At 42.2% G+C, this 15099-nt stretch overlaps 1 protein-coding gene across 2 annotated transcripts in view; it reads right to left on the bottom strand.

Annotated features, from left to right (window-relative positions):
- The window catches only part of plcb3 (phospholipase C, beta 3 (phosphatidylinositol-specific)), a 194893-nt gene that overhangs the window by 8114 nt on the left and 171680 nt on the right, over positions 1 to 15099 (bottom strand). For both annotated transcript variants that reach the window (XR_013507987.1, XM_078291756.1), the window contains exons 9-33: positions 14332 to 14432; positions 14038 to 14204; positions 13182 to 13328; positions 12635 to 12792; positions 12456 to 12538; positions 12020 to 12104; positions 10135 to 10282; positions 9791 to 9892; positions 9452 to 9525; positions 9209 to 9305; positions 8563 to 8647; positions 7909 to 8033; positions 7108 to 7262; positions 6719 to 6880; positions 6336 to 6435; positions 5887 to 5991; positions 5617 to 5711; positions 4984 to 5125; positions 3423 to 3458; positions 3042 to 3151; positions 2679 to 2788; positions 2092 to 2251; positions 1609 to 1685; positions 506 to 595; positions 293 to 350 (exon numbers count right to left, since the gene is read on the bottom strand). Coding sequence is in view for 1 of the 2 variants with exons in the window: in XM_078291756.1 (XP_078147882.1) it covers positions 293 to 350; positions 506 to 595; positions 1609 to 1685; positions 2092 to 2251; positions 2679 to 2788; positions 3042 to 3151; positions 3423 to 3458; positions 4984 to 5125; positions 5617 to 5711; positions 5887 to 5991; positions 6336 to 6435; positions 6719 to 6880; positions 7108 to 7262; positions 7909 to 8033; positions 8563 to 8647; positions 9209 to 9305; positions 9452 to 9525; positions 9791 to 9892; positions 10135 to 10282; positions 12020 to 12104; positions 12456 to 12538; positions 12635 to 12792; positions 13182 to 13328; positions 14038 to 14204; positions 14332 to 14432 (2772 nt within the window). In the remaining variant the exon portion in view is untranslated. The remainder of the gene's footprint in view (positions 1 to 292; positions 351 to 505; positions 596 to 1608; positions 1686 to 2091; positions 2252 to 2678; positions 2789 to 3041; positions 3152 to 3422; positions 3459 to 4983; positions 5126 to 5616; positions 5712 to 5886; positions 5992 to 6335; positions 6436 to 6718; positions 6881 to 7107; positions 7263 to 7908; positions 8034 to 8562; positions 8648 to 9208; positions 9306 to 9451; positions 9526 to 9790; positions 9893 to 10134; positions 10283 to 12019; positions 12105 to 12455; positions 12539 to 12634; positions 12793 to 13181; positions 13329 to 14037; positions 14205 to 14331; positions 14433 to 15099) is intronic.

Here is a 15099-nt window from a genome sequence, read left to right as displayed (position 1 = left end):
GTTGAGAAAGGGAGGGAGAGAAGGAGGGAAGGATGGCAAAGGCAGATTAGGAAGCAGAGAGATTGGTAAATAAGTGAGGGAGAGAAAACGATGACATTTGTGGAGGGAAGAAAGAAAAGGGTGGAGGGATGGAGAGATGAGGAGGGAGGAAGGGAGGAATATGGAAAAAAGGCAGAGTAAAGTTGATGACAAAGGCAGAAAAATGTACTGAGAAGTAGATAAATGGACACTCTCAAGGACTGCTGGAGATAAGAGCGTGTGTGTGTGTGTGCGCGCGTGTGTGCATACTTACCCTGCGGATTAAGGTGACAGAGTCTTGAATATGTTTCCTGTTAATCTCATTCAGTTCCCTATAGAGAGATAGAAAGACAGAGAGAGAGGGGGACAGAGATAAAGGAAAAAAAGGGAGAAAAAGTTTGAATCTGAATAATTCTGACAGTCCTAATATCCCGTATACATCTCAAGCTTCACTCAGAAAGACGGACACATAAACACACACACTTACGCTTCGGCCTTGTCTTTGTCACGGCTCTTGGCTTCGCTGATGCTGTTCAGTCTCTTCCTGTCCAGGATCTTCTGTAGCTCTTTCTTCTCCCTGGACACACAGTCACAGTATCAACATTACATCCATCCAACAACTTTAACGCCAAATTTCACTTTGGTAGAAGATCGTTAATCATTCCAGCACTTAGATCATCATGAGATTTTCCTGACGCAACGCAATTTTATCACAAGCTAAAGTAATTTACAGGCTTCCACCAAAAAATCTGTCGCTAGCATAGCTGTAGCTGAACTGTAACCATAGAAACGTCTGTAGCTAGCATCCATGGCTACACTGCAGCAGAACTGTAACCATAGAAACGTCTGTAGCTAGCATCCATGGCTACACTGTAGCTGAACTGTAACCATAGAAACGTCTGTAGCTAGCATCCATGCTTCACTGTAGCAGAACTGTAACCATAGAAACGTCTGTAGCTAGCATCCATGGCTACACTGCAGCAGAACTGTAACCATAGAAACGTCTGTAGCTAGCATCCATGGCTACACTGCAGCAGAACTGTAACCATAGAAACGTCTGTAGCTAGCATCCATGGCTACACTGCAGCAGAACTGTAACCATAGAAACGTCTGTAGCTAGCATCCATGGCTACACTGTAGCAGAACTGTAACCATAGAAACGTCTGTAGCTAGCATCCATGGCTACACTGCAGCAGAACTGTAACCATAGAAACGTCTGTAGCTAGCATCCATGGCTACACTGCAGCAGAACTGTAACCATAGAAACGTCTGTAGCTAGCATCCATGCTTCACTGTAGCAGAACTGTAACCATAGAAACGTCTGTAGCTAGCATCCATGCTTCACTGTAGCAGAACTGTAACTATAGAAAGGTAAACAAATCCAATAAGATTAGCAGAAGACGCTGGTTGTAATAATAATATGAAGAAGAAGAAATAAAGGCAAAAAAGGGAGGTGTTGTCACTCTTGTCACTCTTGTCACAACGTCAAACATTTTATTAGTCTCCCAGTGGGCTCAGAGTTCCTCCTGTCCAAACGTTTGCTTGTAGTTTCTAACCTGTGACTGAACACAGTGAAGAAGCAGCACTTACTTCTCACAGGTCTCCCTGAGCTTCTTCAGCTGCGCTGCTTGACATTCATGGGCCGTCTCCTTCAGCTTCTGGAAGGCCTGAAAACATACCGCCGCAGACGGCCTGTCAGCGCATCAGGGTGTGTGTGTGTGTGTGTGTGTGTGTGTGTGTGTAGCTCTTGTAGGTGTAAGTAAGTGACAGAACAAAGTTTCTTAGAGGTCAGTTTATATCACACTCTGTATGTGTGTATATATTCACAAATTTATAGAAGGAAAGTGTCACCACGAGTGTGTGTGTATGCAAGTGTCTGGGAGGAATGGGGTGTGTCAGTCTGTCTGTGTGTGTGTGTGTTTGCCTTTGTATGACTTTCATAGGTGTGTGTGTGTACATATGTGTGTGTGTTTGCCCCTAAGAGGGGCGTGTTTCTGTATGCACTCCTCGTACAATTTTATGTGTTTATATGTGTGTATTTCTCATGTGTGTGTGTGTGTGTGTCCTCCCTACCTCCTGCAGGTGTGTTTGTTTCCTCTCTCTCTCCAGTGTGTGTTGTTGCCGTCGTAGTTTCAGCAGGTCCTGCATCTGCCATTCCCTCAGCTGGACCGTCTGCTTCTGAAGCTCCTGATCCAACGCTGTCAGCTGCCTCTGCACCGGCTCCTGGGGCTCGCTGAGCACACACACACACACACACACACACACACACACACACACACACACACACACACAAAAGAAAAACACAAGTTATGGAACTGGGTCAGGTTTTATCATCATTTGTGGGTTTTTTTTACCTTTCCTGTACAAATAAAAGTGAAACTGGACTTTCCCTCCCTACAATCTCTTTTACTTCTTCTTCTTGAGACATTTTGACTGTTTTCACATCTCCCTCCTTCCATCCATTCATTTCTATCCTTCTGTCTTTACATCATCCATCCATCCATCCTTATCATCTTGTCTTTCCTCCTTCCCTTCCTACATCCTCTGTTCATACTTTTTGAGGATTTGTGTTTTCCTTCATCTTTCTTCACCCCCACACTAGTTCTCCCTGTTCCGCTCTCTTAATTTTTCTATCCATCCATCCATCCCTCCCTCCTTACTTCTTCTTGAGGCTGCGTTTGAGGTTTTTCTCCATCTGACTGCGTCTCCTCTGGGTGTCGGACTGAAGCTGGTTACACTGACTCTTCTGGTCCTTACTCCGAGACCACACCTACACACACATACACACACACACGCACAAATTCAGATATACACAAACACATACAGATTTGATTCACAAAATAAATGCACACAGAATTGATCTTTTTAACTCTTGTGTCTAATGCTATAATATTTATTGTTCACATCTAGTTTTATATAGAGATGAAGAATTCCATATACAAATTGCTGAGTGGACAAATTGTGAATTTGATGAATGCTTATGTGTATATCATTTGTGTGTGTGTGTGTGTGTGTGTGTGTACCTTCTTAAGGTGTTTCTTGCGCAGCTCTTTGAGCTCTTTGCACTGTTTCTTCAGCAGTTTCACATAGTTCTTCTGCTGCTTCAGGTCCTCAATAGGCTGGACCTGGAGGTCTGAGAGAGAGAGAGAGAGAGACATAGACAGAGAGAGAGAGTGAAAGAGAGGGAGAGAGAAATTAACATAGATGTTGATGATTATGTGTTTTTATGTAGTACATATTTTCAAACCAAATACTTTAATTAATCATCATAATATTGTTTAAATGTAAATTGTTTGTTTACTTATTTGACCATTCAATATGCCTGAATTAATGCTTAAATGTGAAACAGAAAATGATACAAAGCACATTTCTGGGTGGAAATGGATGTGCTGGAATGACCTTACCTGACAGAACAGTGGCTATGAGGTCCTCCTTCTGACCTGATGAGACACACACACGCACACACGCACACACACGCACACACACACAGGACAGACGCGCAGGAGGAGAGGCAGACAGACAGACGTGTGAAATGGACGATGGGGAAATGGATCAGGTGTAAACAGCAGAACACATCTTGCCTGATGCAACAAAACAATATTCATGGGTTTAATGGTTTAAAGCATAATTTGATCTTGTATTGAGTCCTAAAATTATTTTTCTTACATGAAAAAATGGGGTGAGACAACTTCAACTGTTTCCAATACTGCTGCATTTGTTTCAGGAAAGATCTTAAAATAAGGCAGTTCATTACACTGGTATGAAGATAATTGAGACTTGAATTGATTTGCATTGGACACAAAGAAAACCATCTCACTCCATTGGCAGTTTTTTTTGCCCTTTTATTAAAAATTAGATTTTAAGACTCATTACAAGACTAAACTTAAGATGGATATTTTTTGCAGTGCAGATACAACCACAGACACATTGCAAGCAACTGCTGATTGTGTTGTATCACAGTATTTAGCTAATGTTAACGCCCAACACCGCTCCTTGACGATACAAACACACATGGCAGGTAGGCAGCCTTGCTCACAGGCACTTCAGCACTATTGGACACTGCTGCTTCTGTGGTACATGTTACACCACATACTGATCTGATCTATTACTTTTTACACATAGACCCAGGGATGCAGTTGAGGGTAAACCCACATAAACTCAATTCACTTTTTCATTTGCAGACTAGAGTTTACCCACCGTTTTAGGCTGCCATAAATCATTATGATGCAAATTCATAGCACACATCATCGTAAGTGGTATCGAACCAATGGAACTTATATAAGGGTAGGAAAAAGGCAAAAATGTATAATGTGCTTAAGGTTTTATTGCTTTTTGTTTCTATTGGAGGTGGATTGCCCTATAATGATCACTGACTGCAGTTCATAGTGTACCCACCTTTTTATTTACCACTACATGGCTGTATAGAGCTAGACCACTAGTTTGGAGTAACTGGACAATAATGACTGAGATATAATCCATGTTTCTTCATTAGAGAGTGTTTTCTGGCATGTTACACATGGCTCTTCTTGATATGTGATTTTAGTACTGGGAAAACTGACTCCATTTTAGCCTATAGCAACAGCCCTATTTCCAATACCAGTAGTGGTGCATCCCTAAATAATATCTTGGTTGTTTGTGCTAGCTTGAGTGTAGAAGGCAGACTGAGTGGTGCCTCTGGTGTTTTGAATCCCTCTGTTGACTTTGTATTGATTTAGGATGCAGAAGTCTCTTTACACAAGAGCACAAGTGAGAATCAGTGCAGAGAAGAGGGATTTAAGGGAGGTGTGGGTGTTTATATAGCATGTCTGTCTCTCTCTGTGTGTGTGTGTGTGTGTGTGTGTCAGTAAGTGACAGAACAAGGTCAGGTTATGACGCACTCTGTCTGTGTGTACATAAATTCATAGGTGGAATACAGTGGGAGGTGTGTGTGTGTGTGTGTGTGTGTGTGTGTGTGTATATATTTACCTGGTCCAGGTGGGCTGATGATGTCAGAGACTTCTTCCAGTGAGGCGGGGGCCAGGTTGTGCAAGGGGGAGGGGAGTCGACCTCCCTGAATGACGTCACTTTCTTTCTCCATCTCCCCCTCTTTGGGCTGGTCTGGGACATGCTACATGGAGGGAGGGATGGAGAGAGAGAGATGGAGAGAGAGAGAGAGAGAGAGAGAGAGAGAGAGAGAGAGAGAGAGAGAGAGAGAGATACATTAAAGTTATTATCATAAACTATAACTAAGATGAAACTAGGTGTTAAGAACATTGTCGTAAACTGAAATAAAAATAAAAACGAGACTTTGTGAAAAACCTAAAACTGAACTACAACTATCTTGTCTACTTATAAAACTATAATAAGTAAATAACTAAGATAAAATAAAAATCTAGGGGAGAGAGAGTAACAGCAAGTTAGTAAATTACTGATCAAGAGATACAGTGAAGAAGTGCCCAAGGCTTCCAAACATACTCTTCATGAGCAAAAATGACATCATGCACACACACACACACACACACACACACACACACACACGCTCTCACCTCCCTGGAGGGGGGCAAGTGAGGGGGGTCGATTAGACTGTTATTGTTAAACACACAGACACAAGCGTCTCACCTCACTGTTGTCCTCTATGAGAACAGCCAGCTGTCTGTCTCTCTGGTCCAGCAGACTGACGTGCTTAATGGGGTTGGTCAGGGCCTCTGCGTACTCTGGAACACACACACACACACACACACACACACCAGAGTACATAAATGCCATGGTTATCTTTGAGCTCGTATCATCTTGACTTTGACTTTTGCCTTCCTGAGCCTCGGTGCAGACCAGTCAGGAGGGCAGAAGCAGGGGGTTATGGGTAGTGTAGTGGTAGTGTGGTGTTCTTACCCTGGTGTTCATTAGGGATGTAGTCCTGAGCCTCAGTGTAGACCAGCAGGGAGGGCAGGAGGAGGGGCTGGTTCAGCTCGTTCTTCAGGTTGATGTAGTGGTAGCCTAGAAGACACACAGAACCACATAACTAACTGCTGTCTGTTGGACTCAGTGTTTTAACAGGCTCTTAGGAGAAGGTGAAGTGGTGTTACTCTGTCTGACAATGATATTAAGCCCATTCCTAGACTTGTGTGAGATTTATTTATGCAATTAAGTCTTTGACCGGGAAACACTGATTGCTTGCTGTACTGCAAATGGCACAGCTAAATTTTCCTTGCCGACAAAGCTGGCAACCACTGCCATCAGTGCTCAGCTCATGGAAAACAAATGGACTTCTCCAGTTGCTTGCAGTTAAGATACTTGGTCAGTGTGTGTGTGTGTGTGTGTGTGTGTGTGTGTGTACTGACCGGGTCTAATGGCGGACACGGGGAGGATGCGGTGGCCGATGAACTTGCCGTTCTCCTCAAACACTGCTATCCTCAGAGAGGCCAGGGTGGGGAGGACCACCTGGAGAGATGTGTGTTAGTTAAGTGGGAAAGAACGAAAGAGTTAGCAAAGGAGAGAGGTGAAGATAGAGAATGAGAGAAAGACCAATAGATTTGAAAGACATTTGAGAGTCACATTGTAGGGAAAAATGACTAAAAATGACTTGAAATGTTTTCCTACCAGTGAGACTGGTCTGGCAAAAAAGTTTCTATATGCCTTTATGGTCAGAAAAGGAAGGGAACAAGCTAGGTGTGTGTGTGTGTGTGTGTGTGTGTGTGTGTGTGTGTGTGTGTGTGCGCGCTACCTTATTGACGACGAACATGTCATCCTCCCAGACGGGGTCCAGCGAGTTCCCATTGGACGTCCGGGTTCTGTACTTCCTCTTTGTGTCGGCAGGAAGTCCGAATATTTCCACTTCTGCGTACACGCCCACCTTCTTATCTGTCAGGAACTGGCCTGAGATCACCTGGTGCAGGTTAGATTAGAAACTTCAACTATAAGAACTCATAAAAACTTAATAAAGGAATTTGTTTTGTCTCATTACATAACTTGGAAAAAAAGAGACACTCCTGAAAACAACTGACACACGTTCAGAACATTACCAAAAGATTAAAATACGCAATATTTCACTTCACATGAATCACAGTTATACACACTGACATGCATACACACACACACACACTTTCTCCTTACCCTAATTTTGACAGTATTGGCGACTATCCCGTCCACTATATTCTCAGTGAAAGGGTCAAAGTGTTTGTCCATCCGCCTCATGAACTCAGGTTTCAGCAGGTAGCCGCTGTGGCCGTTATACTCAAACACTCCCATGTTCAGCTGCATGGGAAGGTCTGGGAGAGAGAGATGGAGGGATGGAGGAGAGAGAAAGAGAGAGGGGGTGAGGGATGAGATGGAGAGAAAGAGAGAGAGAGGGATGAGGGATGAACAGATAAAGAGGAGGATAAAGGGATTTAGAGTGATACAGGAATAGAGAGAGAATGAGACGCCTTAGTGTCACTGCCCCCAGGTCATGAATTATTCATGAGATTGAGGAGACTCATGATATTATCAAGCACACGAGGGTATCTGCAGGTTTCAGAAAGCCAAATCTTAAATTTTTTAGGACCTTTTTGATGCTACCTGGAAGTTAATTTTAAAACTAATTTAAAAACCAAAATAAGAAAACAGAGCTGCATATTGAAACTAGAAATAAGAAAAAGAAGAACAGGAAATTAATTGTCAAGGGAGGTGAAGTCCAATTGTGTTTAGTAAAGGAGATACAATGGAAAAAGCTAACCCTGTTCTGTATTAATCTAAGAGTGCAAAGGTGGTGAAAAAATAAGACCTGTGATACTTTTTAAGGCCTTCAATTTTGATAATTCAAGACTTTTTAAGGACCTGCAGATACCTTGTACACCAAGTAGACCTAACTCTCTTGGCCTCCTCAAGTAAGAGATCTAGCTTCTCGCCATCTGCGGCTGAGGTGACAGGACTTACCGAGGGTCTGGAAGTTGAGCGCCACCATCTGGCAGCCCACGTTCCAGAAGAGCTGAGGCATGTAGTTGGAGCTGTCAACCCTGGTGCCTTTAGGGTAGATCCTGCTCAGCTGCTTCTTATTGTACCTAGAGGAGTGCTGTTAAGGACTAAACACTGTACACACACACACACACACACACACACACACACACACACACACACACACACACACAAGTACATAGACATTTCCAGAGACAGTGAAACCTCTACCTGCTCCTAAATTGCAGTGGATAAAAGCACCAGCTAAATGCTTTAAATGTAAATGTAACTGCTTTTGACGTTATCTGGGGGCATAATGGTAATGAATATTTACATATATTTACATAAACAGCAGTAACTACTTTTTGTGTTTTAAAAGGTCAAAGGTAAAAGGTAAAACTAGGCTTTTGTACCAGCAATACTTTTTTTCAGGACAAGAGATGAGCTTTGAAGTCATTTTTCTCAGTCTCACTACTGAAGCAGTGAAGGCTCATTGGTTTTTTATTGCAGGATTAACTATATTAATATAATAAACTAAATGAAATCCCCCCCGATGGAGTGCTCAAACTCTAAACACACTAAAAGATTATGCACACACACATATTTCTCAAAAGAAGCTCCAGTTTTCAAGGATACTCGACAAACTCGATCGGGGCGCTCTTCAGTGTGTCCATGCCTTTCGTCTCCACAAACGACGACATCTCAAAGTACTTTTTCCTCTCTGGTGGAGAGAAAGAGAGAGAGGAGAGACAGACGGAGAATGAAAGTGTGACAGAAAATGAGAATGAACGACAAAAAAAAAAAAAATCCACATGGTTGATTAAGATAATCTATGTGCGACAGGTTTGTGTGACAAGACTGATCATTAACCGTAAATGAGTCATTTAGCCGGCTTGTCGGCCTAATGAGATACATAGGAGAGGTGCTTAGAACTAACGAGCCTTGTCCGCCCACACACACACACACACACACACACACACATAATCTCTCTCTCTCTCACATCACATCTTCCCTGTAGATGAAGTCAAGGACATACACACCACATACATACACACACTCATGTTTCGCATCTGACATACAAATCAAAGGTCCATTAAAAACTGGAAGCTCCACCAATAAATTAAACTTGCATTGATTTCAGTCTATAAAAATTCTCTTCTTGGATGCATTTTGTCTCTAGCACCTTAGCTGTGTTTAGCTGTAATGTGTCCACTGGATTTACAAAATGACAGCATCTTCCTTGCTGACTTGCACACACACACACACACACACACACACTTACTGTTTGCCACCTCAAAGCTCTTGAACTTGACAGGTTCGATGTAGTTGACAAGAGTCGACATCTCCTCTGTAGCGTTCACCTCACTGCTGGCTGTACCCTGTTAGAGAGAGTGTGAGTGGGTGTTTGAGAGAAAACTAGAAAGGTTTTTTGTTTACTGAAATCATCAAGCACAGACGTCACTAATCCATCAATCAATCGATCAACCGATCAATCATTCCAGCGGCCCTTCCTGATGACTCTTACCTCGTCAGAGTTTGGCTTCTTCAGTTCGGTCACCGGTTCATCCTCCTCATCCTCCTCGCTCTCCCCTTCCCCTCCTGGTAGGATGGGGACACACAACACACTGGTAAAAACACTAAACTACCCCATCTATTCATCCTCCATCTGTATATCGATATTAGGGATGGGGCAATACAGTATATCGAAATTCAATATATCACAATACAAAAATGTGACAATACGTATTGTGGGGCAGAAAAAAAAACTATTCGATATCACATATGGAATCGTATCGTGAGATAAGCATATCGTCCCATCCCTAATCGATATATCTATCAAAGCCATCCTTTATCTTGAACCCACCAATAGACTTGCGAGGATCAGAGTCTTTGACCATCCTCTCTGCCAGCTTCTCCTCCCCATTGGACAGGAGCTGGCCTCCGTCGCCGTCCGTCAAAGGACAGTCTAGACAGAAAACAACACAACAACATGGTCGTTAAAGACAGAGCAAACTAACAGCTATACAAGTGTATTCTCTGTGTATATGTGCAACAAATGGTCCAACCAAACACTACAGCAGCTGATTTCACTGACTAGTGGATTAGCTGCTTGTTCTTCCAGTTCTCTACTAGAGGTTTGACGCTACTGGTGTGTGTGTGTGTGTGTGTGTGTGTGTGTGTGTGTGTGTGTGTGTGTGTAGTACACACCGTTGTTAGGTGACGACTGCTCCTCCAGCTCTCTGCGTCGGATGCTGCCACCACTCGAGGGTCGATGGTGGTGGTGCTTCTTCTTGTTCTTAATGAGAATCTTCCCCAACAGCTCCTGTGGTGTGGGGAGCGGCTGACCTGGGACCAGCTGAAGCAGCGGCGGAGACACAATGGAAAACACTGGCTCGATTAATAACTGATCCAAAAATCAGATATGTACAAGTTGTACGGCATCATATACAGCATCTCCTAAAGGGAAGGTAAGGGTTAGGGTTCATCTTAAGTAATTTCTTCTCATATTCAGTCTTAAATCATGTTTTTTTTGTTTTTTTAGAAGAAGTAATTCCACTTGTTTCTAATAGTTGTTTTCTAGTTTCACTTGTTTTGGAATCTTAATCAATGTCTTAAAAAAGGGCAGAAGAAAAAGGCAGATCACTCCACTAATAGCTATCAAGAACTCACACTTGAACTCACACTTGATGTTGATCTGCATTGGAATAAGTGGAATTATCTCACCCCAATGGCAGATTTTTCACTTGTTTTAAGAAAAATAAAACGTTAAGACTCGATGCAGGTTAAATGACTTGTTAAGATGGATATTTATGCAGTGTAAGGTAGACATGGTACTAAGGATAAGTCCAGATATATAAAGTCCAGGGATGTGACCAGGAAATCTCAGAAAGTCAGGAAATAATGGAAGACAGGCAGGAAAACAGATTTTTTTCTACAGGATGGATGAAAGGATGAAAGAAATCTTAGAAAAAAAGAAATCACACCCCTTAATCTATCTGAATGTTCATGAATAGTGAATAGAGTTGTGGGCTAAAAGCTGTCATGAGGTCTCCTTAGCCAGCTCAAGCCTGGTTTTATGGTAATTAGCCACAAAATATTAGCAAAAATTAGCCTCTATAATGTTAAAATGGAGAGAAGTCACAGTAGCAGGCACAGTGTTCCATAACTCTTTATAAAAACCCTTGAAATCAACTTAAATAACAACTTTATTCTAAATTTGGATGATTACATTCACTCGGCCCCATGATTCACACTCAAATTTATTTATCCTTGAAGTTTGTGTTGCCATTTCCCATATTAACTATATATATTATATGCCATAAAAACTATGTACACCTAATTTTTTAGTGTTTGTTTTAACCGGCATGGAGTATGAAACATGAGAAAAAAAGAAATCACTTAAACTACTTTCAAACCAAGAAACAAAATGAATGTCACGTGGACGAAAACCAAAGCAAAAAAAAAAAAAATAATAATCTTAAAAGACATAAAGAATTGTAAACACAGAGGTTTGCCTAAGCCAAAAATAGTGCATCACGAGTTGCGCTTTAGTACCAAAACATCAGACCATGAGTTGATCTGCATATCACAAGCTGTTTGATGGTTTTCATGGGTTTGCTAATTGATTAAACACATGTGACTGTGGGATCAAAAGATATTAGTCAAGATGTTGTTTTCTTAAAGAAGAGCATTAAGTTTGCCATTCAAAAGCACATGTGAGACATTCAAGCAAGTTATGTGTTCACACTGAAGACACTGAAAAGAACTAGAAAAGTCCAGGCTTCAGTGTCAACTATGATATATACTCATACTGTGGGCAATATTACAGTTATGTCAAATCATTCTATAGATAGATATTATTCTTCATCTGCACAACAGTTGGAAATAATCAAATACATTATCCATGTTTTCAGACTTTCCACATCTGCATAGGAACCTTGGAAACATGAAAGAAAAGGAACATGTAAAATTGTATTCATATAAAAAAAAAATACGGAAAGCCTGCGCTTGCATCGCTTTTAGTTGGGCAATGAAAGTATAATAAGTAAGTGACTATAAGTTAATGTAAGATCTGACCAGAGATCAGGCTTACCGGATATTTCTCCAGTGGATCGATGAGCAGGGCGTCTCCAAAGATGGTCCTGCAGTACTCCGCCATCTTCGCCTGCTGCTTGGCCCTGACACAGCCAGAGACAGAGGGGTTTGGTTATGTTAGTTTTGATAAGCTTTTATTCTGAAATTTTAAAAAGAATTGCTTAAAAAGGAAAAAAGTGTTGCAATTTACTTTTTTGTTGTGCCCACTTTCCCTCAACCTGCCTTGTCTACTTAGTGTTTTCCTACATTTCCCAGAATGCTACTATTAAGGCTAATGTTGGTGTAGAAATTGGTCTCTCTGCCTCTTCTACGATGGATTTCTCCCTGTATGATTGCAAAAATGGTGAGTCTATAAAGAAGGGACTGACACCTGAAAAACACACCTACACCTAGACAGACACACACACACACACACACACACACACACTACTTACGAGTCAACATGGTTCTCAAAGGAGAGGATGAGGGGGTAGGGCGAGGTCTTGAAGGCGCTCTCTGCTATCGCCTCAATCACCTCCTACAGCCAGGGGAAGGATGAGAAAGTTAAAAAGTCACTCTCTCTTTAACCAACAATAGAACAACCAAAGGCATGACAAAGTGCGGCGCCTCTCACCTTGAAGGGGATCTCGGTGGTCATGGTGAAGCCGTGGGTGATGTAGGGCTCCTCGTCCTGCGGCCGCCCCTTCCAGCAGTCCAGCTCTATACAGCGGCAGCCTGTCAGCAGCACCTGCCTGTACATCTCCACTGACGACAGACCGGTCAGCTGGCCCACTGCGCACACACACACACACACACACACACACACACACACACACACACACAGAGGGATGGAGGAAATCTATAAAACTGGATGTGAACCGTGAGTACATTAGCATATAAAGTATGAGACTTTGGAGCTTAAAAACAAAAATCAACTGTGTGTGTGTTTGTATATTTCAAATAAATGTGCATTTATCTGAATGAGTGTGTGTGAATGCTGCACTTTTGCACATGCTTCTATATATGCATGCACTTGAATTTGTGCAATTATGTGTGTGTGTTTGTATATAAACGTTAAGTATATGCGTGGTTTTGTGAACACCCACCTATGCTTATACTGTATGTGTGTCTTGTTATATGTGAGGTGTGTGTGTGATGTGCGTGTGTGTGTGTGTTTTTACCTGTGAGGTATGTGTTGTGTGAGGAGTTGATAAAGTAGTGAGACAGCGGTTGGTTCATATCGTCGATGATGTCCAGCCTCTCTGGAGGTACGATGGTGTTTTCCTCTCCGCCCAGATACCGGCTGAAGCCCAGCAAGCTGATCTGGTCTGGAGGGCAGGGGGGGAGAGAGAGAGAGAGAGAGAGAAAGAGAGAGAGAGAGAGAGAGAGAGAGAGAGAGAGAGAGAGAGAGAGAGAGAGAGAGAGAGGGATGAGATGGAGAGAGAGAGAGAGAGGGATGAGTGACGGACAGATAAAGAGGAGGATGAAGGGATTTAGAGTGATACAGGAATAGAGAGAGAATAAAACGCCTTAGTGTCACGGGGGGGGGGAGATGCACTGAAGTTATTATCGTAAACTATAACTTATATGGAACTAGGTGTTAAGAGCAATGACGTAAACTGAAATACAAATAAAAACGAGACTTTGTGAAAAACCTAAAACCGATCGACAACTATCTTGTCTACTTATAAAACTATAATAAGTAAATAACTCAAATAAAATACAAATCTAGGGGAAATGTTCTTAGTTTTTGTCTTTTATGTGGAGGGTAAAAAAAAAAAAGAATGAATTTGGGCAAAAAAAAATGTGGCTATCGTGGTCACCTCCTTAGAGGCAGTGTCCTGTGTCCTCTGGGCATCGCTTTAAAGTGTCTAAAATTAAGGGCTAAAGAACCAGGGACTCATTTATCCCCACTGCAATTAAACTGCGTAATTTCTTTGCAGATGAAATGATGTAAAGTCTTATGCCTGTCCAAAAAAAACCCTCTGTAACCAACACACTCACACTCACACACACACACACACTAGAGCCACTCACCTCTCTCCAGTTGGCTGGCGTTGGTCTCGTATTTCTCCATGATCTGTCGGACCTGCTCTCGTTTCAGCGGAGGGTACAGCACCTCGTTCAGCCGGGAGTCTCGCTGCTTGCGGTTGATGAAGTCCATCAGCTGGTCCAAAGAGATGAATGGCTTCCTCTTGGAGCCACTGGAGGGGGAAATAAACCAGAGGTGATTTGAATGAGGAATGATGAAGTGTGTGTTTGCGTGCATGTGTGTTAACTCCTGGCTTTATGAAGGTATAGTGTGTGTGTGTGTGTCTGCGTGTCGCCTACCTGTCCTCAAAGATGCTTTGTATCTCAGGCCGGAGACAGAGGCTGTCGAGAAACTTCTGGAAGGCTTCCCACGTGAAATCATCTGGCTTTATGCCCTCCGTCTGGAGAGAGAGAGAGAGAGAGAGAGAGAGGGAGAGCAAATAAGACAGAGACAAAAGAGTGAGGGAATGAATGAAAAGAAACAACTAAGCTGAAGATACAAGATTTTGTTTCCATCCATTTTTTCTGAATCTTATGACTTTGACTTTATTAATTCATGCTTACAGTGAAGTATACTGAAACAGAGCAGAAGTCCAAAAAAACAAAAGGACTAAAAGATCAGCCGAATAGAATTTTAAAAAGGTATATGTGCATATAAAGACAGACTATGTTATAATGTGACAGTGTAGCCTCTAGGAACTGTACAACAGGTGAAAAAGATTTTCCCAAGTTACTTCCTACACATTTGGACAAAAGAAACAAATATACACAAACTGTATTCTCACCACCTGCCTCTAAAAGTTAATGGGTTCTTTTAAGATGCTGATTGATCAGCCTGACTGCAGTATGCAGAGTTCACTGAACTCTGAACTCTGCCAATTTGTTGGCTTAAGAAGTTGTTAGAGAGACTGTTTGAGCAGTGCGTGTGTGTGTGTGTCAGCAGCAAGACACCGAAACCCTACTTCTCTGCCCATTATGAGTTATGGATGAAAGCATCAGCTAAAAGCCTAAAAAGAAAACATCTAGCGAACTACTGTAACTGTAACCGCACTACCCAACCACTGTAAC

Source organism: Centroberyx gerrardi, chromosome 23 (assembly GCF_048128805.1).
Source record: "Centroberyx gerrardi isolate f3 chromosome 23, fCenGer3.hap1.cur.20231027, whole genome shotgun sequence".
Taxonomy (NCBI): Eukaryota; Metazoa; Chordata; class Actinopteri; order Beryciformes; family Berycidae; genus Centroberyx; species Centroberyx gerrardi.
This window is presented reverse-complemented; position numbering and strand designations above follow the sequence as displayed.